General features: G+C 39.8%; 1 protein-coding gene across 16 annotated transcripts in view; it reads right to left on the bottom strand.

The window, feature by feature from the left end:
* The window catches only part of PRUNE2 (prune homolog 2 with BCH domain), a 537,643-nt gene that overhangs the window by 228,129 nt on the left and 281,650 nt on the right, over nucleotides 1-27,864 (bottom strand). For all 16 annotated transcript variants that reach the window (XM_074394644.1, XM_074394645.1, XM_074394643.1 and 13 more), the window contains 3 exons: nucleotides 23,345-23,449; nucleotides 19,735-19,937; nucleotides 16,268-16,431 (listed from right to left, as the gene is read on the bottom strand). In XM_074394644.1, coding sequence (XP_074250745.1) covers nucleotides 16,268-16,431; nucleotides 19,735-19,937; nucleotides 23,345-23,449 — 472 coding nt within the window. The remainder of the gene's footprint in view (nucleotides 1-16,267; nucleotides 16,432-19,734; nucleotides 19,938-23,344; nucleotides 23,450-27,864) is intronic.

Below are 27,864 nucleotides of genomic sequence, written 5' to 3'. Positions count from 1 at the left end.
TGGTGAAACCCCGTCTCTACTAACAATACAAAAAATTAGCTGGGCATGGTGGCGTGTGCCTGTAATCCCAGCTACTCAGGAGGCTGAGGCAGGAGAATTGCCTGAACCCAGGAGGCGGAGGTTGCAGTGAGCCGAGATCGCGCCATTGCACTCCAGCCTGGGTAACAAGAGCGAGACTCTGTCTCAAAAAAAAAAAAAAAAAAAAAAGTATAAATAAAGGAAAATAAAGAGTAAACACTGTTTTCCTCATAGATGATACAATTATATGTGTAAAAAAGCTCAAAGAATCTACAAATGAGCTCAGGATAGTCAGTCAATTTAGCAAGTTTGCTTCATTAAGGTCAATAATACAAAATTGCCTGTATTTTCACAAATAATTAAAAATCAAAAATTGAAAAAAAATGCAGTAGCTTTGAGATATTAAATACTTAATGTGCCCTGGCTACAGTTAAACCAAGAATCCAATTTCTTTGATTTGGGGATCTTATTTCTTAATATAAAATGGAAAGGTAGTATTCAGAAATTAATCTAACAGATGCTACATTAAACAGAGACCTATGGAATAATTTAAAGAAAGCAGACATCTGAACATTGGCTTACAGCTAAGTTTGACTTGACTATTACAAAGGAGGTGATATACTGAAAAAAGTATGAAAACTAATTCAAAAAGATCCGCATGATACTCTGAGTTATTTTTACTCGATAAGAAAGACTACAGCCCAACTTTATCCCATGAACTCATCTATGGCAAATTTTTCTACTTTTTGTTAGAAACCCATTTAATGACAAATTTATCTGTATCATGACTTACAGCAGCCAGAGACACCTCTCAGCAAATTCAAATCTATTTTTACAGTGAGCATTGACCTAACTTACAGCAAGTTTTGCAGAATGAAGGAAATACTGAAATCCATAAGGACGTACTCCAAAGTGTCCCAGCTATTCCTAGGCAGGGTTCAGGGAAGGAGCGATTAACAGCAAGCAACAAAGAAGGCAATTATGAGGAAACAGAAACAAACACTTCATTCCATTAGAAAAGAAATCAACCAGAATATTCTTTGCTCAAAAGAATGGAGAAGTGAAGGACCCCGTTGCCAAAAGCAATTGCAGTACATTAATATTAAACATGATCTAATGAAGTCAGAAATTGTTTGGGGAAAACATTCAACGCAGTAAAGGCACAGTCTGCATGATAAATTCTTAGCAGAAAAGAAGGGGCTGAAATCTTTCTTTCTTTTACCTAGGATTGATTTTTTTTCATACTGAAACAATTCAGGAATGAATAACAGAGACGAAGAGGGAGGGGGAAAATGGAAGGAGAAAGAAGAAATACAACTCAGTCTACGTTTTTGTCAGAAGAGGCATAAAAAGAAGCCGATTAACCGGCTACTATTCCCATAAATTTAAAATGTCTGAATTTAAGAATAAAGATGAACTTATCTTTGTGTGACAGAGAAATAGTGAACACGCTTGAGGGTGAGGAAGCATTCTGGTTTTATAACTAGCACTTCTCCCTACCCAAGGTATCCTCCTGCCAAGCAAAACAGTCCTCCCTCTTCCTAAGCAAAGCAGGCAATGTGATTCCCTCTGGACTTTGTAACCATCTCAGGAGAGGGATGATTCGCTCTTTGGGCAAGGGGGAAAAAAAAAAAAAAAAAAAAAAAAAAACTGGCTCTTTTCCTTTCCTATTTGACTTCCTTAAAAGGATCTTTTTGAAGCTATTAATCCAGGCTATTAAAATAGCAAGCAACAATTCTTTATTAAAGGTCAAATGAAACCACCAATAGGAAGGAAAGAGTTTGTTCAAATTTTAAAAACCTGGGGTATTGGTTTTTCACTTAGTACTAGGCTAAGAACAATTGCTCTTCTTTCTCTTTGTCTTGTGGCTTCTGTCAAGGCCTTACACAAATAAAAGCGAAAGGCCATTTGGGTCAAGTGTGGTCTTGATCTAAGGGTGCCTGGTAATATGCTGAAATGTCATTGCCAGCTGGTTCTCAGAAACACACACGCACACAAATACAAATGTGATGTGCGTGTGTGAATGCGCACATGATCCCCAGTGTGATGATTCCGCAATTTAACAGAGCTTCAGTTTGGCAGTAGTCCTCTAGCACACATCTCCGGAGAAATGAAAGAATACAGGCTGAGGAGTCTGGCAGGTCTGTAAGTGCTTGCTTTTGGCACAAACCCAGGGCATAACCAGGCACCAACTTGAGCCACCAAGACTGTATAATGTGACTTTATGGAAACTTCATGCCTTTGCAAATGACCACAAAATTATCTTTGAATCAGACAGTGGGATGGAGAAGCCTAAGAACAGGAGGAGAAAAGGCAGAAGAGAAAGAAAACAAAGAAGAACCCAGCAAAAACAGGTGGGCAAGGAAAGGAAGAAGCTAAAAGATTTCACTTCCAAAGCTCAGGGCCATTTATGATCTTACCTTCACGAGCACGTTCTCTTACACACACACACACACACACACACACACACACACACACACACACACACAGATTTTTAGGTAAGTATGTGCCTTTCCAAACAAAAGTGGATGCTAATCATTTGTTTCCTGAAATTTCTATTTTGGAATATATCCCGTTAAAAAGCAACAAGACCTAGCAATTGTAAGAAGCATTAATTTTTTAAGATGTAAATTATTTCAGTTTTATTAAATCTCCCACAAAGCCTGAACAAATTTTGGCTGTAGATGAGTCGCCTGTTGACATTTATCCATGACTGTCCTGCCAGGGCCCAAAGGACAGAGTGACCGGGGACATTATTAGAGAAACACAAGCATGTTATTTCTATGCTAGCAACATGGCACATACCTCTAACTAGTATACAGATGATCTTTTAAACAACATCCGTAACAATCAAGTGCTACCTCAATGTTTGAATACAATAATATACCATCATGCAAACACTGATATGTAGCTACAGCTGTAAGCATAAGACTAAAAAGATTCAAATATAATTGCATTTAAATATGTAGTTTTTGGATTTAGACAAAAACATCAGCATGTATAGAAAAGAAATTTGGAGCAGAAAATAAGGTTGCTAGACCAAAGGGAAAGCTGATTAAAAAATAAAGTTATTAAAGCAACCCCAATATACTGATTGAGGAGTAGGAAGTATCTGCCATGCTGTGCACAATTCCTGCATATGTTCCCATTGCGTGTGGAAAAGGACAGCGCGGGGTGTATCTGACATTATCAGGTGTCTTTTCAAGACTGATGCAAAAAAAATGTATTTAGACTTAATTGTGTCTGTTAAAAATGAGAAACTGGTATGCGTGTTTATTTCAGTAAAAATATGATTATAATTAATCATTATTTAATTTTTTCATTGGCTCCAGGAAGCTCACATCCAAAATTTCAAATCAAATACGATTTTTACTCCTCCAAATTTATAATTGCATCTGATCTTATCCTTTTCTGTGCTTGTTTTTTTCCTGACCTTGACCTATTCTTCTTTTATTATATTGTATGCATTTTTGTAAGCATCCTCAGATATTTTATGAAAGAAGGGAAAAAATAATAACATAGATAGATAAACCTATACAAGTAGATCCTCTAATACAAAGGTAGAGATGTAAAAACAATGAATATATATATGATTCCATTTATATAACATACAAATACAGACAGGGGCCAGGCATGGTGGCTCACGCCTATAATCCCAGCACTTTGGAAGGCCAAGGCAGGCAGATCACTTGAGGCTAGCAGTTCAAGACCAGCTGACCAACATGACCAAATCCTGTCTCTACTAAACATACAAAAATTAGCCAGACATGACAGCAGATGCCTGTAATCCCAGATACTTGGGAGGCTGAGGCAGAAGAATTGTCTGAACCCTGGAGGCAGGGGTTGCAGGGAGCCAAGATTTCACCATTGCACTCCAGCCTGGGCAATAAGAGTGAAACCCTGTCTCAAAAACACAAAAAACAAACACAGCCAGAACCCATCTGTACCTCTATGGGGTACACACAGGGATGTTAAAACTATAAAGAAAAGCAAAGAAGAGTGTACCACAGAAATGAGAATACTGGCCGGGCACGGTGGCTCACGCCTGTAATCCCAGCACTTTGGGAGGCCAAGGCGGGCAGATCATAAGGTCAGGAGATAGAGAGCATCCTGGCCAATATGGTGCAACCCCATCTCTACTAAAAATACAAAAATTAGTTGGGTGTGGTGGTGTGTGCCTGTAATCTCAGCTTCTGGGAGGATGAGGCAGGAGAAGCACACTCTAGCCTGGTGACAGAGGGAGACTCCCTCTAAAAAAAAAAAAGAGAGAGAGAGAGAGAAAGAATACTAACGCCAGTTAGGTAAAAGTAAGTTAGTTAACCCTAGTTAGGTAGAAAGTAAGTAGTGGTGGGAAGGAGCACAAAAAGGTCTTTCTCTTTACCCGGATAATTATTTGTGATAATTCGCTGAACTGTTTATATGTGATTTTACATATATGTTTTGCATTCTTTTTGCTACACAATATTACACTCCACAAAAAGGCTAAAATTACATTTATTTACTTACTCATTTATATAACTGAATAGTGAAAATAAAAATAAATGCTTGCAAAACACTGGGATTTCTAAAAGCTAAAAAGTAAGTGATTAAAAGAAGGGCTTTTTGTTTTTTGTTTTTTTAACTAGAAGGAACAAGATCCAAATTCTACGCATTAAGAATGTTAGAAGGATGGACTGAAGTGGGTTGGAAATTAAACCATCATAGCTTAACGAAGTCAATAGAGCCATAAACATAGAGAGCACATAAACAATCTTGCAAACTTCCTTTTATGACAGTGTTTATCGAGGGCCTACTCTGTGCCAGGTACTTTTCTAGGTCCCAGAGACACAGCAGGGAAGCAATGCACACAGCATAAAGGTCTGTTTTCTCGTAAAGTTACATCCTGGAGTGAAGCAGCAAGAGGGAAGAGGAAGCTCCTGAGAGGTAGAAAGCGAGATGAGGAGATATTATAGAGAAAAACAAACTTTCCAGAAGGAGGGAACGGCTTCTGTAAATTCTCAACAGTGGAAAGAGTTTGGCATATCTGAAAAGCTGAAAGGCTCCTGTGCCTGGAACACAGTAGGAAAGAGGGAAATCTTATCAGGTGAGGTGAGAATAGGCAGAGGAGTGATGATGTGGTGGTCTGCAGGGGTGGAGGGAGGATGCTTGCATTTTGAGTGTGACACGTTTGAAGCAGGAGGTTGAAATGACCTGACTTATAGTTTACAAGGTCATTCTGACTACTTCATGGGCAATGGGTTTTAAGGAGGAGATAGGGCCACAGGCCGGCAGCTATGACAGTTGTCAGAGAGAGGCGGAATGGAATCTTGAATTGGATCACTAGCAGTGGTCATGGAAAATGTAGAGGAGGAGTCATGTCATGTTCTGGATGGAGGGTTAGCAGGACTTGCTGATGGATTAATGGGAACAGAAGGCAAAAGAAAGAATCATGTGTAACCCCTAGATTATGGCTTAAGCAATCAGGTGGTTTACTGAAGTGAAGAGACTGGAATAAAAGCAGGTTTGGAAGTACAAGAAACTATAAGGTTCTGCTGCAGTCATGTTAAAGAGGTGGCGCTAATTAGACAAGCATGTGAAGATGTCACGTGGGCATTGGATACAAATCTGGAATTCCAAAAAGGGGTCACAGTTGGAGATAAGGGCAGTCATCAGCCTATGTATAATATTTAAAGCCTTGGAACTAAATAAATTCACCTAAAGATAGCATATAGAGAAAAAGGTCAAGTTTTAGGCACCCAACACTTAGAAGCTGAGAAGAGGAAAAGGGACTAACAAGCAAGACTAAGGAAGAGTCAGTCCAACTGTTTGCATATTAAGGAACACATTGAAAGTGACTCACCGCCCCCCCACCCCCAGCACAGTGGCCTAAGAGGTATACATAAAGCCTTCTCCAAGAACCAAGGGAATCAATTATCTTGGCCCACCTGAAATCCATTTATAGCACACCATCGTGCCTAAACATGATGCGTTCTAGGATATAGCCATGGGAATGAAAAGCAAAGGACAATCGAATCGATGAAGTACTTAGCTCATAGTAAATTTAGAGTTTTTTTGGTACAGTGGTTATAATAATATACTGTCCATCAAGGTCTAATTATGATGCTTTTAAAGATTCTTTCCAGTCTCAGCCATAAATATCTAGTCCCATGACTTCAGGAAATACATTTTCCAAAATTCCTTATGGCAAAGATGTGTATAAAAATACTGACATTCTTTTAAAACCTAGAAGAATACATAAAAATATGTTCCAGGCTGAGCACGGTAGCTCATGCCTATAATCCCAGCCCTTTGAGAGGCTTAGGTGGGTGGATCGCCTGAGGTCAGGAGTTTGAGACGAGCCTGGTCAACATGGCGAAACCCTGTGTCTATTAAAAATACAAAAATCAGCTGAGCACTATGGCAGGCTTCCATAATCCCAGCTACTCCAGAGGCTGAGGCAGGAGAATTGCTTGAATCCGGGAGGCTTAGGTTGCAATGAGCCAAGATCGTGCCACTGAACTCCAGCCTGGGCGACAAGAGCAAGACTTCATCTCAAAAAAAAAAAAAAAAAAAAAAAAAGATTGTCCCTGGGTAGCTGGCAAGATGACTGAATAGGAACAGCTACGATCTGCAGCTCCCAGCGAGATCAATGTAGAAGGTGGGTGATTTCTGCATTTCCAACTAAGGTACCTGGCTCATCCCATTGGGACTGGTTAGACAGTGGATACAGCCCACAGAGAACAAGCAGAAGCAGGGTGGAACCATGCATTACCCAGGAAGCACAAGGGGTTGGGGAACTCCCTCCCCTAGCCAAGGGAGGCCATGAGGGACCCTGCCATGAAAAATGGTGCATTCTGGCCCAGATATGCTTTTCCCAGTCTTCACAACAGGCAGACCAGGAGATTCCCTCAGGTGCCTACACCACCAGTGACATGGGTTTCAAGCACGAAACTGCCATTTGAGCAGACACTGAGCTAGCTGCTGGAGATTTTTTTCATACCCCAGTGGTGCCTGGAATGCAAGCAAGACAGAACCATTCACTGCCCTGGAAAGGGGGCTGAAACCAGGGAGCCAAGTTGTTTACCTCTGTGGATCCTGCCCTCACAAAGCCCAGCAAGCTAAGATCCACTGGCTTGAAATTCTCGCTGCCAGCACAGCAGTCCAAAGTCAGCCTGGGAGCTCCAGCTTGATGGGGGTAGGGGCGTCCACCATTATTGAGGCTTAAGTAGGTGGTTTTCCCCTCACAGTATAAACAAAGCTGCTGGGAAGTTCAGACTGGGCAGAGCCCACCACAGCTCTACAAAGCTGCTGTAGCCAGACTGCCTCTCTAGATTCCTCCTTTCTGGGCAGGGCATCTCTGAAAGAAAGGCAGCAGCCCCAGACAGGAGCTTATAGATTAAACTCCCATCTCCTTGGGACAGAGCACCTGGGGGAAGGGGCAGCTGTAGGAGCAGCTTCAGCAGACTTAAACGTTCCTGCCTGCTGGCTCTGAAGAAAGCAGCAGATCTCCCAGCACAGTGCTCAAGCTCTGCTAAGGGACAGACTGCCTCCTCAAGTGAGTCCCTGACCACTGTGCCTCCTGACTGGGAGACACCTCCCAGCAGGGGCAACAGACACCTCAAACAGGAGCCCTCTACCTGGCATCCGGCAGGTACCCCTCTAGGATGAAGCTTCCAGAGTTAGGAACAGGCAGCCTCTGCTGGTGATACCCAGGCAAACAGAGTCTGGATTGGACCTCCAGTAAACTCCAGCAGACCTGCAGAAAAGGGGCTTGACTGGTAGAAGGAAAACTAACAAACAAAAGTAATACCATCAACATCAACAAACAGGACATCCACACAAAAACCCCAACAGAAGGTCACCAACATCAAAGACCAAAGGTAGATAAATCCATGAAGATGAGGAAAAACTAGTGCAAAAATGCTGAAAATTCCGCAAACCAGAACGCCTCTTCTCCTCCAGCGGATAACAACTTCTTGCCAGCAAGGGAACAAAACTGAATGGAGAATGAGTTTCACAAATTGCCAGAAGCAGGCTTCAGAATCTGGGTAATAATAAACTCTGAGCTAAAGCAGCATGTTCTAACCCAATGCAAGGAAGCTAAGAATCTTGAAAAAAGGTTAGAGGAATTGCTAACTAAAATAACCAGTTTAGGGAAGAACATAAATAACCTGATGGAGCTGAAAAATACACCATGAGAACTTCATGCAGCATACATAAGTAACAACAGTCAAATTGATCAAGCAGAAGAAAGGATATCAGAGATTGAAGATTAACTTAATGAAATAAACCATGAAGACAAAATTAGAGAAAAAAGAATGAAAAGGAACAAACAAAACCTCCAAGAACTATGAGACTATGTGAAAAGACCAAAGCTACATTTGATTGGTGTACCTGAAAGTGATGGGGAGAATGGAACTAAGTTGGAAAACACTCTTCAGGATATTATCCAGGAGAACTTCCCCAACCTAGAAAGACAGGCCAACATTGAAATCTAGGAAATACAGAGACCACCACAAAGATACTCCTTGAGAAAAGCAACCCCAAGATATATAATCATCAGATTCACCAAAGTTGAAATGAAGGAAAAAATTATAAGGGCAGCCAGAGAGAAAGGTCGGGTTACCCACAAAGGAAAGCCCATCAGACTCACAGTGGATCTGTCTGCAGAAACCCAACAAGCCAGAAAAGAGTGCGGGGCCAATATTCAACATTCTTAAAGAAAAGAATTATCAGCCCAGAATTTCATATCCAGCCAAACTAAGCTTCATAAGCAAAGAAGAAATAAAATCCTTTGCAGACAAGCAAATGCTGAGAGATTTTGTCACTACCAGGCGTGCCTTACAAGAGCTCTTGAAGGAAGCACTAAATATGGAAAGGAAAAACTGGTACCAGCCACTGCAAAAAGATACCAAATTGTAAAGACCAGGCGTCCCCAAACTACGGCCCTCGGGCTGCATGCGGCCCCCTGAGGCCATTTATCCGGCCCCACGCCACACTTCAGGAAGGGATAGCTCTTTCGTTGGTGGTCAGTGAGAGGAGCACAGTATGTGGCGGCCCTCCAACGGTCTGAGGGACAGTGAATTGGCCCCCTGTGTAAAAAGTTTGGGGACGCCTGGTAAAGACCATCAGCACTATGAAGAAACTGCATCAACTAATGGACAAAATAAACAGCTAGCATCATAATGACAGGATCAAATTCATGCATAACAATAGTAACCTTAAATGTAAATGGGCTAAATGCCCTAATTAAAAGACACAAACTGGCAAATTGTATAAAGAGTCAAGACCCATCAGTGTGCTGTATTTAGGAGACCCGTCTCACATGCAAAGACACACACAGGCTCAAAATAAAGGAACAAAGAGCCGGAGGATGATTTACCAAGCAAATGGAAAGCAAAAAAAGCAGGGGTTGTAATCCTAGTCTCTGATAAAAACAGACTTTAAACCGACAAAGATCAAAAAAGACAAAGAAGGGTATTACATAATGGTAACGGGATCAATGCAACAAGAAGATCTAACTATCCTAAATATATATGAACCCAATACGGGAGTATCTAGATTCATAAAGCAAGCTCTTACAGACCTACAAAGAAACTTAGACTCCCACACAATAATAGTGGGAGACTTTATACCCAACTGTTAATATAAGACAGATAATGAGACAGAAAATTAGCAAGAATATTCAGGACTTGAACTCAGCTCTGGACTAAGCAGACCTAATAGACATCTACAGAACTCCCCACCCCAAATCAACAAAATATACATTCTTCCCAGCACCACACAGCACTTATTCTAAAATTGACCACATAATTGGAAATAAAACACTCTTCAGCAAATGCAAAAGAATGGAAATCATAGCAAACAGTCTCTCAGACCACAGTGCAATCAAATTAGAACTCAGAATTAAGATACTCACTCAAAACCACACAACTACTTGGAAACTGAACAAGATGATGCTGAATAACTACTGGTAAATAACGAATTAAGGCAGAAATAAATAAGTTCTTTGGAACCAATGAGAACAAAGACATAACGTAAAAGAATCTCTGGGACACAGCTAAAGCAGTGTTTAGAGGGAGGTTTATAGTACTAAATGTTCAAGGAAGAAAGCAGGAAAGATCTAAAATTGACACCCTAACATCACAATTAAAAGAACTAGAGAAGCAAGAGCAGACAAATTCAAAAGCTAGCAGAAGACAAGAAATAACTAATATCAGAGCAGAACTGAAGGACATAGAGACAGGAAAAACCCTTCAAAACAATCAATGAATCCAGGAGCTGGTTTTCTGAAAAGATTAACAAAATAGATCAACCACTAGCCAGACTAATAAAGAAGAAAAGAGAGAAGAATCAAATAGACACAATAAAAAATGTTAAAGGGGATATCACCACTGATCCCACAGAAATACAAACTACCATCAGAGAATACTATAAACACCTCTATGCAAATAAACTAGAAAATCTAGAAGAAATGGATAAATTCCTCGACACATACACCCTCCCAAGAGTAAACCAGGAAGAAGCAGAATCCCTGAATAGACCAACAAGAAGTTCTGAGATTGAGGCAGTAATTAATAGCCTACCAACTGAAAACACACACACAAACAAACAAAAAAACCAACAACCTAGGACCGGGTGGATTCACAGGTGAATTCTGCCAGAGGTACAAAGAGGAGGTGATACCATTCCTCTTGAAACTGTTCCAAACAATAGAAAAAGAGGCACTCCTCCTTAACTCATTCTATGAGGCCAACACCATCTTGATACCAAAACCTGGCAGAGACACAACAACAAAAAAAGAAAATTTCAGTCTAATATCCCTGATGAATATCGACGCAAAAATCCTCAATAAAATACTGGCAATCCAAATCCAGCGGCACATCAAAAAGCTTATCCATCACGAGCAAGTGGGCTTCATCCCCGGGATGCAAGGCTGGTTCAATATACACAAATCAATAAAAGTAATTCATCACATAAACAGAAACAATGACAAAAAACCACATGATTATTTCAATAGATGCAGAAAAGGCCTCTGGTAAAATTCAACACCCCTTCATGCTAAAAACTCTCAATAAACTAGGTATTTTGATTGATATCTCAAAATAATAAGAGCTATTTATGACAAACCCATAGCTAATATCATACTGAAGGAATAACAACTGGAAGCATTCCCTTTGAAAACTGGCACAAGACAAGGATGCCCTCTCTCACCACTTCTATTCAACATAGTATTGGAACTTCTAGCCAGGACAATCAGGCAAGAGAAACAAATAAAGGGTATTCAAATAGAAAGAAAGGAATTCAAATCGTCTTCTTTTGCAAATCACATAATTTTATATTTAGCAAACCCCAACCTCTCAGCCCAAAATCTCCTTAAGTTAATAAGCAACTTCAGCAAAGTCTCAAGATACAAAATCAATGTGCAAAAATCACAAGCATTCCCATACACCAACAGTAAACAGAGAGCCAAATCATGAGTGAACACTCATTCACAGTTGCTACAAAGAGAATAAAATACCTAGAATTACAACTTACCAGGATGTGAAAGACCTCTTCAAAGAGAGCTACAAACCACTGCTCAAGGAAATAAGAGAGGACACAAACAGATGGAAAAACATTCCATGCTCATGGATAGGAAGAATCAATATTGTGAAAATGGCCATACTGTCCAAAGCAATTTATAGATTCAATGCTATCCCCATCAAGCTACCACTGACTTTCTTTACAGAATGAGAAAAAAAAAACTACTTTAAATTTCATATGGATCCCAAAAAAGCCCATATACCAAGACAATCCTAAGCAAAAATAACAAAGCTGGAGGCATCACACTACCTGACTTCAAACTATACTACAAGGCCACAGTAATCAAAACAGTATGGTGCTGGTACCAAAACAGATATATAGACCAACGAAACACAACAGAGGCCTCAGGAATAATGTCACACATCTGCAACCATCTGATCTTTGACAAACCCGACAAAAACAAGCAATGAGGAAAGGATTCCCTATTTAATAAATGGTGTCGGAAAAACTGGCTAGCCACATGCAGAAAACTAAAACAGGACCCCTTCCTTTCACTTTATACGAAAATTAACTCAAGATGGATTAAAGACTTTAAACATAAGACCTAAAACTATAATAACTCTAAGAAGAAAACCCAGGCAATATCATTCAGGACATAGGCATGGGCCAAGACTTCATGACTAAAAAACCAAAAGCAATGGCAACAAAAGCCGAAATTGACAAATGGGATCTAATTAAACTAAAGAGCTTCTGCACAGCAAAAGAAACTATCATCAGAGTGAACAGGCAACCAACAGAATGGGAGAAAATTTTCATAATCCACCCTTCTGACAAAGTACTAATATCCAGAATTTACAAAGAACTTAAACAAATTTACAAGAAAAAAATCCCATCAAAAAGTGGGCAAAAGATATTAATAGACACTTCTCAAAAGAAGACATTTATGCAGGCAACAAACGTATGAAAAAAAGCTCATCATCACTGGTCATTAAAGAAATGCAAACCAAAACCAGAATGAGATACTATCTCACACCAGTTAGAATGGTGATCATTAAAAAGTCAGGAAACAACAGATGCTGGATAGGATGTGGAAAAATCAAGAAACAACAGATGCTGGAGGGGATGTGGAGAAAGAGGAACGCTCTGTTGGTAGGAGTGTAAATTAGTTCAACCACTGTGGATGACAGTTTGGTGATTCCTCAAGGATCTAGAACCAGAAATATCATTTGACCCAGGAATCTCATTATTGGGTATATTCCCAAAAAATTATGAATCCTTCTACTACAAAGACATATGCATGTGTATGTTTATTGCAGTACTATTCCCAAGAGCAAACACTTGGAACCAACCCAAATGCCCATCAATTACAGACTAGATAAAGAAAATGTGGCAAATACACATTAGGGCATACTATGCAGCCATAAAAAAGGATGAGTTCAATGTCTTTTGCAGGAACAGGGATGAAGCTAGAAACCATCATTCTCAGCAAACACAAGAACAAAACACCCAACACTGCATGTTCTCACTCATAAGTGAGAATTGAACAATGAGAGCACATGGACACAGGGAAGGGAACATCACACACCAGGGCCTGTTGCGGGGTGGCTCGGTAAGGGATGACATTAGGAGAAATACCTAATGTAGATGACAGGTTGATGGCACGTGTATACCTATGTAACAACCTGCACACTCCGCACATGTATCCCAGAACTTGAAGTATAATTTTAAAAAGTTCTAAAAATGTGTGTCAAATTAATGATTTACAGCACCTGAAAATCCAAAGTAACATGGTAGCTGCTTATAAAGAGAACTGTTTAGAAAGAGAACTGCCCATATTATGAAAATAAAGAATGCTAAAATTATTTATAGGAACAGGGAAAAAGAAGTCCTTTTAGGTTTGATGTTACTACATAATGGGAAACTATAAATTCTAAGATTGAGTTCAGTGATGACAGCAAAAGTTTACTTGATTCCCCCCCCCCTTTTTTATTTTGGATAGAGTTTTACTCTCGGCCCCCAGGCTGGAGTACAATGGCGCATTATCAGCTCACTGCAACCCTCACCTCCCGGGTTCAAGCGATTCTTCTGCCTCAGCCTCCCAAGTAGCTGGGATTACAGTTGTCCGCCACCACATCTGGCTCATTTTTGTATTTTTAGCAGAGACAGGTTTTATCATATTGACCAGGCTGGTCTCGAATTCCTGCTCTCAAGTAATCTGCCCTCCTTGGCCTCCCAAAGTGCTAGTATTACAGGCATGAGCCACTGTGCCTAACCAATTTGATTATTTTTTTATATTTACTAACAATTCAGGAGCTTTTAAAAAGTGACCTGTTACCTCAAAATACTTTTTACCTCTGAACATTTGAGTCACCTCTTTAAAAGGCAGATTCCTTGGATAACCATCCTTTCTTTCCCTGATATGGTTTGGATGTGTGTCCCTTCCAAATCTCATATTGAAATGTGATCTTGAATATTGGAGGTGGGGCCTGGTGGGAGGTGTTTGGATCAGGGGGGCCAATCCCTTATGAATGGCTTGGTGTCCTCCCTGTAGTAATGAATTCACCTGAGATCTGGTTTTTAAAAAGGGTCTGGGACTTCCCCACTCTCTCTCTTGCTCCCTCCCTTGCCATGCGGTATGCCAGCTCCTCCTTCGATTCCTGCCCTGTATGGAAGCTTCCTGAGGCCCTCACTAGAAGCAGATGCCAGCACTGTGCTTTTCCTGCAGCCTGCAGAACCGTGAGGGAAATAAACCTCTTTATCAATTACCCCATCTCAGATATTCCTTTACATCAATGCAAAGCAGACTAATATGTTCCCTCTTGCCAAAACTATTTACAGTAGTAATGTTCCATCTCCTTTCCACATATGTACACATACACACACATATGCATTGGCTAAAGGTCTCCAGAGCCCTCTTTCCACCATAAGCCCCCTATGTTTACTTCCCAGGGTTTAATGAACCTGGCTCTTTTATGACAGTAGTAGTATTGGCAGGCTTCACAGACGGAAGCTCTTCATCCTTTCACATTTCAATTTCCAAGAGACAAGGAAGTGATGTCCACATTCTGCCAGCTTCCCAATGCCACTTCAAGCCTAACCTCAGGAAAATCATCTGATGTTAAGAAAAGCAAAATCCAGCCAGGTATGGTGGCTCACACCTGTAATTCCAGCACATTGGGAGACTGAAGCTGGTGGATCACTTGAGCCCAGGAGTTCAAGACTAGCCTGGGCAATACGGTGAGACTCCACCTCTAAAAAAAAAAATAGTAAAAGAATCTAGAAAGAAGCACAATCCTTTACCATAGCGTTATCTTACGGTAGCGCTGCAAACGAAAACCAAGACAATTAACAAAAGGGTCTGCATTCCTTCCATTTCGCCATATCTGAATATCATTGTTAGTATTACCAACAACAGTTATATCTTTGTGCCAGTGTATTTGTTTCATATTATTTTACTATTTGTAGAAAATTTTGATAAGAGCTGCTTATTGACTCCATTTCTTTTCTACTAAATAACACATACATTTTCACAACAATTAGCCAAACTGCTTAATTTACAGGATATTTAAACAAATTATTCTCTAGTGCTTGGCTGCACTACGCATTCACACTGTTGAACAACTTCCCTCTTGGCTGAGGTTCCCAATCACCGTCGTTTTCCTTCTGCTCTGTCATAAAGATAAATGATTGTGCTCCCTTAGGTTAGTTGATGGCACAGTTTCCAATACAGCATTTTTACAGACATTCATTGCCAGAAAAATAATTTAAGGCAGGTTTACCAAGATCATCAGTTCTAAACCTTTACAAGAATTAAACACCTTTTGGACCTTTTCTCCTCCAAAGTGTGGTAGAGACAGAGGAACTGGACAGAGTCCTTAGAAGAGCCAAGTCAACATACTTTCGGTCTTCTTTTTAAATTATTTCAATCTGTTCATCAGTTTTTCACTTTCCTGAGTTAAACACTTTTGAGAAAAATCTCTGTCTACCATGTTCAAAATGGATTGGTGCTGCAGGGAGGGACATGCTTTATACAAAAACCAGAACAGTGTCTTCTGTGTGTAAATAACAAAATCTCTGTGGTCATTCCGTGATTCCAAAGTCGACCAACAATGTCTAGCTTGAAAACCACTCTTTGGAAGCAGGGGGCCCCACTGATGGAGAAGGAAGAGAGATTACTAGAATAATTGATGATGGTATGTTCAGGACCCCAGGGCTTAAAACAGTTCGAGTGAAGATGAAATATGTTACAAGACGGGAGCGAAGGAGGGGACATCTGACCATAAGAGGCCTGACACAGCATTACCAAAATGAGGGCTGCGTATTTTGCTATCCAAATGGTATGTTATAAACCAAGCATGGAAGAGTATCAGCAGATATTTCAAACTGGGAACATGGAATTCTGGTCCCTATCATGCGGTCTTGGGGCAAGAATCACCTCTGAAAGCGATTAAAATGGCCAGAGGTGCTATTCCAGCTTCCCAACAGAGGTGCAGCAGGTCCATTTAATAATCTTGTCTAGTGAAACAGCAAAGGCCCCTCGTGCCTATTTTTAAATGCACATTTTTAATATTCAATATAATGCTACTCTTTAACAAACTCTTTACTCCCTGCCTCTCTGATGAAGCTTCCTGTGGTCTTTAAAGAGATTGTTAACCCAAGAATGGATCACACTCTTTCTACATGAGTAGGCCGGGGGACACTCCATTAAGCCTTCCAGTATTTAATAGGAAGAGCCATCTCTCACCTCTGAGGCGATGAGCCAGTTGCTCGGTGATGAGATCAGGAGCCTCCTGGAGAATCTCCTTTAGCACGAGGGAAGAGAAAGACTCTCGGAACTCAACATTGGCGTCGCTCTGCTCAACTGGATTAATGACTTTGACAACTGCTGATTCTAAAGTTTTGTCTTCACTGTAAAGCAAATGAAGGGGAGGAAGAGAAAGGGATATGGCATGTCTTATTACTTTTGGAAATGTTTAACTCTCTGCTGTCACACAAATGGCTTCCTCTCAATAACCAAAAATATGAGGGGACTCACATGACTCAGAAGGTGGGAGACTTATTCTATGTATTTTCACATTTCATTTAAATGATTTACATTCCCAAATTCTTAAAATACCTTCATACCTTACCAGCTGTATCCTGTGCTGCGCTCTTGGAAAATAATAATAACTAACATTATAGGGCTTTCACTGCAGGCCAGTTACTATTATAAATACTTTAGGTATATTATCATATTTTATATTAAAAAATGATACTGTAAAATGAATTCTATAAAATGACACTAAAAACTATACTAGAAAATCCCCATTGTATAAATTAAAAAACTGAGGCACAAAGAGGTTAAGAAATTTGTGTAAGGTCGCACGTCTAGCCTAGACTAGCTGGTATCTGAACTCCGATAATCTAGCTCCAAAGCTCACAAATCCAGTCACCATGGTGTAGAGAAAACACTACTGAGCCTATTTTCCTTCTACCATCATTCTTTATATGTGAGATAGAGCAGGATTTTAGCAAAAGCAGGAAGAAAAATTTTGATAAATTCAATTTTATTCTTTCTGCCTGTCAAAAACAAATGAGTGGCAATGAAAGAAATGAAGATTTCAATTTAATTCCAGAGCTAGAGTTCACAAACCCAGCCTCAAAAATCAGCCTTAATTTTTCCATTTTACTTGGTAACAAAACTAGTCCTCAGATTTTGGTTGACATATACTCGTTCCACAATTCACATTTCAATTGCATTGTATTTATCTATGTCTCATTGTATTTGTTGGTTTGAAAAAGTTAGCCCTTAAGTTTAGTCAAGCATATGATTTCCTGAATACCAATCACTGAAGTCAGCCAAATCAACTATCCAGAACTTTTCACCACATGCCAATGATTAGTATTGTTCAAAAGCATTTCATTTGTTTTGAATAGCATGATAAAAGCAGCCACATGTAGTCAGGTTATTTTCAAAACTCCTCGTAAGTAAATAAATTGCATGACTGATATCACAATACATTCATACCTAAATATGCTTCCTAAAAAGTTAAATACAAAATTATTCAGTAAAAAAGGTTTGATTTCATGTATGCTATGGTCAGTGTCCACCAGCTAAGGTTATCAACAACTAGCAAAATGCCAAACTGGGAAAAATTAACATTTTAAACTACTGAAGTGTTTAACTGGTGATTCTTCATTCAGTAGCAGTAGAAAGCTTATCAAAAGGACATCTTCATGAGGTCCTTGATGACAAAGAATTTGTCTTATTCCTCCTTAGGCACCTACAGATTCTTGCATGAGTCAGCAATGCCTAAGTATTGGTTGAAAGAATCAGAAGGTCCAAGTTCAAATCCCAACTCTTCTACTAACTACATGTGGTTCTTTGTTTTTATTGTTGTTTGTTTGGTTTGGTTTTTTGAGACAGGGTCTTGCTCTGTCATTTAGGCTGGAGTGCAGTGGTGTGATCAAAGCTCACTGAAGCCTTGAACTCACAGCTCAACCTGAGATGCAACTGCGGCATCAACCTCCCAGGCTCAAGCCATCCTTCTACCTCAGCTTCCTGAAAAGCTGGGACTACAGGTGTGTACCACCATGCCCAGCTAATTTTTTTGTAGAGACAGGGTCTCACCATGTTTCTCAGGCTGGTCTCAAACTCCTGGACTCAAGTGAACCTCTTGCCTTGGCCTCCCAAAGTGCTGGAATTATAGGATGTGCCACCATGTCCAGCCTGCATGTGGTTCTTTGGACAAGTCATTTGTGACACTGAGTTTCAAGTTTCTTGCCCATAAAATAAAAAGTTTGGGCTACATGAATATTTTTAAACATCAATTTTTCTCTTGTAGTATAAAATGCTATGAATGAATAAATCAATAATCAAATGATCTTCATAGCCCATCTTTACATATTTTTCCATTTCACTACTGAGATTTCTTTCCCAAGAACGATTCCGTTTTTTCTAGTGTTTAATTTCAATTTTCATTACACATGTTCAGCATCAATGCCTAAGACTATTGTATTGCTTTAAGAAAGTGTTTGAAATGGTTTAAAAACTATAATTTTAGGCCAGGTGCTGCGGCTCACATCTGTAATCCCAGGACTTTGGGAGGCTGAGGTGAACAGATCACTTGAGGTCAGGGGTTCAAGATCAGCCTGGTCAACATGGTAAAACCCTGTCCCTACTAAAAATACAAAAATTAGCCAGGCATCGTGGCACACACCTGTAATCTCAGGTACTCGAGGCTGAGGCAAGAGTATTGCTTTAACCTGGAAGGTGGAGGCTGCAGTGAGCCAAAATCACACCACTGCACTCCAGCGTGGGCGACAGAGCAAGACTCTGTCTCAAAACAACAAAAACAACAACAACAACAAAACACAATTTGGTCAATTTTACAAGAACTTTCCACTTAAAGATGTCATATCTGAAATACGAAAGTAAAAATGAAGGATTGGCATAACCCGAATTTTGCCATAAGAGAAGAAAAAGGCATTCCCTTTCCTCTGCATGTCCTCTGCTTTGCTGTTGTTTTTGGGTTTGTTTGTTTTGTTTTGAGAGAGTCTTGCTCTGTCTCCAGGCTGGAGTGCAGTGGCACAATCTCTGCTCACTGCAACCTCCGTCTCCTGGGTTTAAGCAATTTTCCTGCCTCAGCCTCCCAAGTAGCTGAGACTATAGGCGCCTGCCAACACACGCAGCTAACTTTTGTATTTTTAGTACAGATGGGGTTTCACCATCTTGGCCAGGCTGGTCTTGATCTTCGCCACGTGATCCACCTGCCTCGGTTACCCAAAGTGCTGGGATTACAGGCATGAGCCACAGCACCCAGCCGGGTTTTTCTTTTTTGGGACAGTCTCACTCTGCTGCCCAGGCTGTAGCACAGGGGTGCAATCTCAGCTCACTACATCCTCTGCCTCCTGGGTTAAGCTATTCTTGTGCCTCAGCATCCCAAGTAGCTGGGATTACAGGTGCATGCCACCACCCTAGCTCATTTTTGTATTTTTAGTAGAGATGAGGTTTCACCATGTTGGGCAGGCTGGTCTCGAACTCCTGGCCTCAAGTGATCTGTCCGCCTTGGTCTCCCAAAGTGCTGGGATTATAGGCGTTAGCCAACATGCCCAGCACGTTCTTTGCTTTTAATACATCTCCCTAAACCACAAAAGTCCTGAATAAAGTGACACTTTGCCCTGAAGAACCCTCATTGAGGGATTAAACCTCAGAGCCTCAGTGGGTCTTACCTTGCCAGCACGTGACTGCCAACAAGTGTTATCGATAACTTCCCTTCATCATTCAGCTGATGCAGGTTAATTTCATCCCGGAATATGTGGAATGATTCGGAGATATTTAGCTCTTCTAAAATAAACCTTGTCTCAGTGAAGTAGTTGAATTCAGTTCTTGGTATGTTCAGCACTGGTAAACACAGAACCCCTGGTGGACTGACCTACCAAGAAGAAAGTTGACTGAATTACTGAAAACAGCAGGAGGAAAGAATACAATTACATTTTCTCAGGCCTGGGGGTAACTGATAAGGAAATGAGAGTCTCCTGGCCTCACTAAACCACTTGGCATTCATTACCAAATTTTCCTGAACCCAGTAAGTAAGGCATTATCCTCTGAGTGGCCCCTAACATTTTTTAACCTCTTGTTACCCTACTTGAAACTTCTGATGCTTTAGTTTATGTCCCATTTTAGACCCTGCACCATTTGTATATGTAAATATATATTACATATAATTAAAATTTAAATAAATATATGTGTATTTATAAATTTAAATATATGTATATATAAATTGTGCAGGGGCTAAAATATAAATATAGTTATGTTATAGATTATATAAAACATAATTTATATAAATTTTATAATTTATATAAATATATATATTTTATATATAAAATATACAAAAATATATATATTTATATAAATTATAAATATATAATACACATTTTCTTCTTTAAAAGTAACAAACTCACATGTCTTTACAAAATTAGCAGAAAATTAAAATAATTGAGGCAGGCTGGGTGGGGACTGTGGGGGCAGAGGAAGGTATATACGTTGTATCTAAATGGGATGCCTGTCACTCAGCTCCAGCCAGTGGTTCACATGTAAAAATTCAGGCCCAGCATAGTTAAAACTTTTAATTACCCAAGAGAAGGTTGAAATCTAGATTTGGGGTATTATTTGTGACATTCAGAATTTTTAAAAATTCAGAATGTCAATCAGTGGAAATTCCTTTATGAGCCAGCTTCAGCCTACAGACTATCAGATGGTGATCTCTATTGATCTCTTAAATGATAAAAAACACCTTTTATTAACAAGTCTCTTATAAAACAATCTGTGGCAACTAGAGAAAACAGGAGATAGGAGAGAGGTAGAGAATTGTAGAGTAAAAATAATAAACTTATTTTTCTAAAAGAATGTTAAAAATAAAGGTGCTTTAAAAATTACTATGAATGGGCCAGGTGCGGTGGCTCATGTCTGTCATCCCAGCGCTTTGGGAGGCCAAGGCAGGCAGATCATGAGGTCAAGAGATTGAGACCATCTTGGCCAACATGGTGAAACTCCATCTCTACTAAACATACAAAAGTTAGCTGGGCATTAGCTGGGCGTGGTGGCAGGTGCCTGTAGTCCCAGCTACTCGGGAGGTTGAGACAGAAAAATTGCTTGAACCCAGGAGGCAGAGGTTGCAGTGAGCCAAGATTGCATCACTGCACTCCAGCCTGGCAACAGTGAGACTCCATTACAAAAAAAAAAAAAATTACTATGAGAGAATGTGGGGTTCAGCAACATGGAATTTGTGCATAAAGTAAATGGCCTTTATTCTCACACCATCACCAGCTTGTCACACAGTTTTGATATCTTTACCATCTGTCTCCCCTTTCTAGCATTAAGAAGGCAGGGCTTTTTGATGGTTTTGTTCACTTACGTCTCCAGTGTATAAAACAGTCTGGCACATAGTAAACATTTAGTCCATATTTATTGAGTGAGGGAAGTGAATCAGCCACTGCTATAGCATACAAGGCACAAAGCCACTCCAACGAAGTGGGTTTTCTCCCTCCTGTCATATAATACTGAATCACAACTGCATAATAAGCATGAACAATTTATGTATAGCAAGTTATTTTTCCTAATTAATGGAGCATTCTAACTCCTGATACTGAAACTTGAGTGGGGAAGAATCAATATGCAAGTCAGGCATGTGGCCTGAGCCTCTCCTGGCAAGACCTGTTCTGAAGTTGATGTCACGAGAACTAGGTTCCAGCCCCAGCCTCTATCATGCAACTTTGAGAAAGCCAGTTTCCTTTCTAAGACTCTGAGTTCCCCATCTGTAAAAGGGTTCACCTACCAGAGTGAGAAGGATTTAAATGGGGTCAAACACATGAAGCAGAAAAACTCTTTGCTTATTCTACATGTTCTTGATCTAAGAAGAAGTAGTTGGGTTCTTGAAGAAAATGTAAATGGTAACACAGGCCACTAGCAGGGGGCCAAGTAAACTAAGAGAAAGGCAGAGAAATATAACGAAATTCTCACTATGAGACCTTTCAGTAATTCCACATTCGTCTCCATGCTTAGCGACAAACCTCTGGAGAAGAGGAGAATCCACGTCTTTTTATTTTTATCTATCTATCTATATGTTTTATCTATCACAATTACTTTTTCTGCCCCTTTTGTTGGATGTCCAGACATTGTAGTAGGTAGTAGTGGTGCTATTATTATTATTATATCATTTCCTTTCAAGTCCATGCCACTATCAGTCTAAACATCATTCTGGTTCTGTCAACTCTGTGTTCTCCAGATAAGTAACATTTTTTTCTAGAAGTCAAAAAACCAGTTAACAAAATTAGTGTTAATATGCATGTCTTAACAGAGGCACATTTATCTTCTCATACCAATTAATCTCCCTTGTAAAGTTCAACAAATTTTAAGATAAATTTGATATAAAGCCCACATGTAGAGATCAGAATATTTTACCCAGTATTTTTATCAGCTTTTGCCCTACAGCAGTTCTTGCCACCCACAGCTCATTCTGGAAGACTAGGCTTCGTGTGAATTTAAATCACTTTAGACCAGCTCTGCCTACTGTCAAGGGCCAAGAATCCAAACAGAACTGCAGTAAAACAAATCAGATTCTGAAAAATTAAAAACTGGGTGACGTTGAAAAAAGCACCTAGACATTCATAACATACATTTTTAGGCATTAATAAAAAGCCCATTATCATGAACTCATGAATGTTATAGACTTGAAATTTTAAAGCAATCTGTTGAAAGGTCTTTTCCACTTCCATAGGTGTGTCATATGCTTCACAGATCAGAAAGATTCTTCCTCCAGGAAGATGCCCACTAACTGAGAATGATCTCGCTGTACGAAGTCAGGCTACAAGGCAAAACCAAACAAGGACCTACAGGATGTAGATTTGACATGTAATACTTGTCACTGAAAACTCTAGCCAATGTGCTCTGCCGTTCATGTACTGTTCACACAAGTTATTCTGAACGTATTTTTCTGCTCCCAAGGCTAGGACTATCAGCAAGAATGACAAAAGAAAATAAGAAATCTGATTCTTACTTTTATTCATTCTATGAATTTTCATAAAATTAATCAACTATTATGAACATTTAAAATTTTTTATTTGAAAACGTGTTTTATAAGGAGAGTTGGTAAGAAATAGCTAGAAGAATGCCTAACATATAGTAGGTGCCTAAGAAATATTTGTTGATTCATGGATGATAATAACAAATCAGAGCACTAAAAATTAAGTCAATAGGTTCCTTTGTTTCCAGAAAATGTTTCTTCTTAAAAGTTATATAATAATTTTAAATATAAGAAGTATTATCCTTTTTTTCCCTTACCTTGTCCAGAAAGTAAGCATACGTGAAGGTAGAAATGAGAGAATCCAAGTCACACGATTTAGGCCCAATAACCACGTGGACCTTCTCCAAGCGTTTGCTTCGATTCTGAAACAAATTCAAATAAAGCATCACAATTTTACTGCTGACAGAATGATATAAACATGAGATTTTTAATCTTTAAAAAAGTATACCTTATCTATATTTATACACAATGGAAGAAAATTGTAAATTTATCATGAAGTTTTACATGAGAACATAAAAACTGTACAAAGTGTTTAACACTCTGAAATATTTACTCAAACTCTAGTCAATAGTCAGGAAGAGAAAATGTAGTTTTATTAAGATTACCCATAATTTAACTTCCTATTAATTGTATCTCTGAATCATAATTTTTTAGTAAATATCATTTTCTTTTAAGGGGTATAGTATTCTATATCATTTCTTTATATAAGATGTCCTCAATTTAAGAAACAAACAAAATGACTTTTTTCATATGTGTCTGGCATGCAACATAAGCAAACAGACACACAGTTTGGTAAGGATTTTTTTCATGTCACATTTGAGTAACAAGATATGTTCTCTCTGTATTATATTTTATAATTTAGCAAATGAAACTTGTCACACTTTTGTCCCTCAGAAAATAAAAATTAGCTGTTCTTTAAAAGTGTGTATTATCCTACAATCTCCTCTGGAAGAGAAGACTTCCTGTTTCATTTCCTGGTTGACTAAACAGCTATTTAAAAAGTCCTTTGTGGAAGGCTGACATTCTTTTGAAACTTCCAAAGAACCAACTGCTTCTAATAAATGTCATAGCAAAACTATCCAATACAGATCATTGTCACATAAATAAGAACTTTACGGTATGTCAGAGATGACACATGTATATACTTTCCCCACTTTTCAGCATTTGTTTTAACTTCTTATTTTAGAACTACTTAGAGGCCAGGCGTGGTGGCTTACGCCTGTAATCCAAGCACTTTGGAGGCTAAGGCAGGCAGGTCACATGAGATTGGGAGTTCAGACCAGCCTGACCAACATGGAGAAACCCCGTCTTTTAAAAAAAAAAAAAAAAAAACCACTTAGAAAGCCAGCTTAGTTGTATTACTGTTCCAAAGGCTGTATAAAAGGTCAGATTGCTCACGCCTGCTTTAATTTTTTAAAAAGTATTTATATGCAGAATAAAGATGAAGTATTACTTAGTAATCTACTACATATTTTAAAAATGAATCTAAAAAATATTCAGTGTGTGTACGGAACTGCTGGTATCAGAGTCAAACACAATAGGTGTGGCCCAACAAATATAACAAACCAAATCTTGGAGGAGCTATGTGAGAGTCTATCTATGAGATACAATGAGAGCAGGATCAATGTCAAAGATGTCATCTAATATGCAGCATTGCTAAATTAAAATAAATATTTTTTTCAAAATTGAGATATTGATCCTCAGCAAAACAGCATGGTTTAAAAGTATGATATAAACTCTCTGAAGATAATGATAATCCCCTCCCCTGTCACTACCAAATATAGCTTCCATTTCTTCCTCTCCCAGTTTCCTTCCCCTAAACTCATAAATGTATTGCTGCATCACGCAGCTAAATGTACTTTAAGGGCTCTAGTCAGGGTCCAGTTCTCACTCTCAATGTCAGGCTGCTTCCCCTGTGCAAGACAGTCACATGTTCGAGGAGCACCTAAAGAGATTTAGGTAAATGGAATTGCAGTCTATTACAACACAAACAACACATTAGGAAATCATATTACTGCAGAATGCTGTTCATCCGAGAAGCTCAAAGAGCTAAGTAGACATTACCTCATTTCTCTTCCCAAATCTTATAAGGCAGACAGTAAGAAAATTAGCAGCACTTTTTATAGGTCAGAGGAGTCTGTGATGGACCAGGGTTGTTTCCAGAATCCACAGGCCAGGTCAATGTAGTGAATCTCATCTCCTCTGCCCTGTACTAATGTCATAGTGACTATGCGGACCTCAGCATCCACACAGGTGGGCATGAAATTCGGGGAGAAGAGAGAATGAAATACAGCAAGACTTCAGACATTTGTGGCATCAAAATTACCCCCAAAACTGACCTATTTTCTTCTTGTCTAGGCTTGATCATTCCCCAACATAGCTTTGTATTCAACCCTCAACTGACACAAAAGAAGAAATGGGAGTGCAGTAAGATTTGTGTGTTAATTCATTACCAAGCCCAAAACCAATTATACTTAAAAAAGAAAAGGTGCTAAATGAGGACTGCAACCCCAAAGCATGCTACACCAACTCTCACAACTCAGGAACCTTGTAGGATAATTACAAGATTAATTTACATGGATTAAATGTAAATTAATCTTTATTTGCTGATATATCTCTCTCCATTTAAAGAGAAAAAGGGATAATGGGTCAGGACCATAGCATACCCCACTACAAAATTTTGAGAGTTCTCCTTGGTGCCACATGCCTCTCCCTTCTTTTCTTTTCTTTTTTTTTCTGAGACGGAGTTTCGCTCTTGTCACCCAGGCTGGAGTGCAATCGCGTGATCTCAGCTCACCGCAACCTCCGCCTCCCAGGTTCAAGTGCTACTCCTACCTCAGCCTCCTGAATAGCTGGGATTATAGGCGCTCGCCACCATGTCTGGCTGATTTTTGTATTTTTAGTAGAGATGGGGTTTCACCATATTGTCCAAACTGGTCTTGAACTCCTGACCTGAGGTGATCCACCCACCTCAGCCTCCCAAAGGGCTGGGATTACAGGCTTCAGCCACCATGCCCGGCCAACAGGTCTCTGTTTTCATGCTCTACTCATTTCTCTCCTTATTTCCCTTCTTTCCATGCAGGAATTTCCCTCGTGGTCATGGCCTCTTCCATTGCCATTCACCTGTATTTGCCATCCGCAGTCCATATCAGTTTCCAGGTTTCAGGACTCTCTTTCCCCACTGCCCCCTACCCCATCCATCAAAATGTACCATCTTGGTGCCCAGGCTCTTTCAAGGATCTATCTGCTCCTCCACCAGCACTCCAATGCAGAATAGATGCCAGTGAGTACTCCTGGGTCAACGTGTCACCAATGTAGTATGGTCTCACTGCAAGGAGACCTTCTAGAAATCATGCCATAATCCAAACAGATGACTGGAAATTTCAGCCCAGCCGAGAATGGTGGACCAGACAGAAAGGGACAGCCCAACCAGAAGGTACCTTTTGTGCCACCGGTAAGCCTTGAAAGGGATAGGCTTGGCCTCCAAATATCTCAGATGTTAAGTGCCCAATTCCTACCAGTAACCACTGATAAGAGAGAATTGGGGGGCAGCAAGGAATAACCATACTCAAACTCCTGCCTGCTTGGAGAAATAAAACATGAAATTCGTCATGTAGACTCATCCTGTAGGTGAGTTCAAGCTCTTCAAATTGGGAGCAAGAGCCAGATAATTCAGTTCCCGCTCTCAAGCTTTCCCCGACAAATGACCTTGGCTGTGCAAACAGAACAAACACAGGGGTCAAGCCAAGGCAGAAAAGTCTGGGAACTGATTTCAGACTTTTCAGGTGTCTCGGGCAGGTAATAGGAGGTCCCCATGGTTCTGGTGCACCCTGAGGGACTGGGCCTATCTGTAGGGGCAGCAAGTGAAACTGACTAGTTCACAAAACACAAAAGAGACTCCTGACCGCAAAGATCGTCGGCAGTGCTCACTGAAGGTCTGTGGGCCCCTTCCTGTCTCATATCTCCACATTGTCAGAGACTTACGGGTACTCAATCTTGATACTGATGTCCCTTGATACAGTTCAAATTGTGCTATGGATGACTCACAAACAGACAAACCATGCCCAAATAAAAGGGACAATAATAAGGATAAACATACAGTTTCATCAATTTGATTTACTATTGTCACCCAAACAATAGAAACCTGCTTGTGCCAGGCACTGTTCTAGGCGCTAAGGATATGGCAATAAACCGATGGAGAAAAATCCCATCCCTCACTGTACTTGCGGTTTAGGGCATGAAGAAATGATGAACCAAATAATCAGATAATTTGCATGAAAAAAAGAAATCATAAAAGGGGGATGTGATGAGCTGAGGTGAGGCTCATTAGAAAGTGGCATTGGATGCCCATCAGTGATAGACTGGATAAAGAAAATGTGGCACATATACACCAAGGAACACTCTGCAGCCATAAAAAGGGATGAATTCATGTCCTTTGCAAGGCCATGGATGAAGCTGGAAACCATCATTCTCAGCAAACTAACACAAAAACAGAAAACCAAACACTGCATGTTCTCACTCATAAGCAGGTGTTAAGCAATGAGAACACATGGGCATGGGGAGGCGGACATCCCACACTGGGGCCTTTTGGGCGGTAGGGGGAAAGGGGAGGGATAGCGTTAGGAGAAATACTAAATGTAGATGACAAATTGATAGGTGCAGCAAACCAGCGTGGCACGTGTATACCTATGTAACAAACCTGCCCATTCCACACATGTATCCCAGAACTTAGAGTATAATTAAAAAAAAAAAAAGTGGCATTTGAGTAAAGGTCTGT

The sequence above is a fragment of the Saimiri boliviensis genome, chromosome 2 (assembly GCF_048565385.1).
Source record: "Saimiri boliviensis isolate mSaiBol1 chromosome 2, mSaiBol1.pri, whole genome shotgun sequence".
Lineage (NCBI taxonomy): Eukaryota > Metazoa > Chordata > Mammalia > Primates > Cebidae > Saimiri > Saimiri boliviensis.
This window is presented reverse-complemented; position numbering and strand designations above follow the sequence as displayed.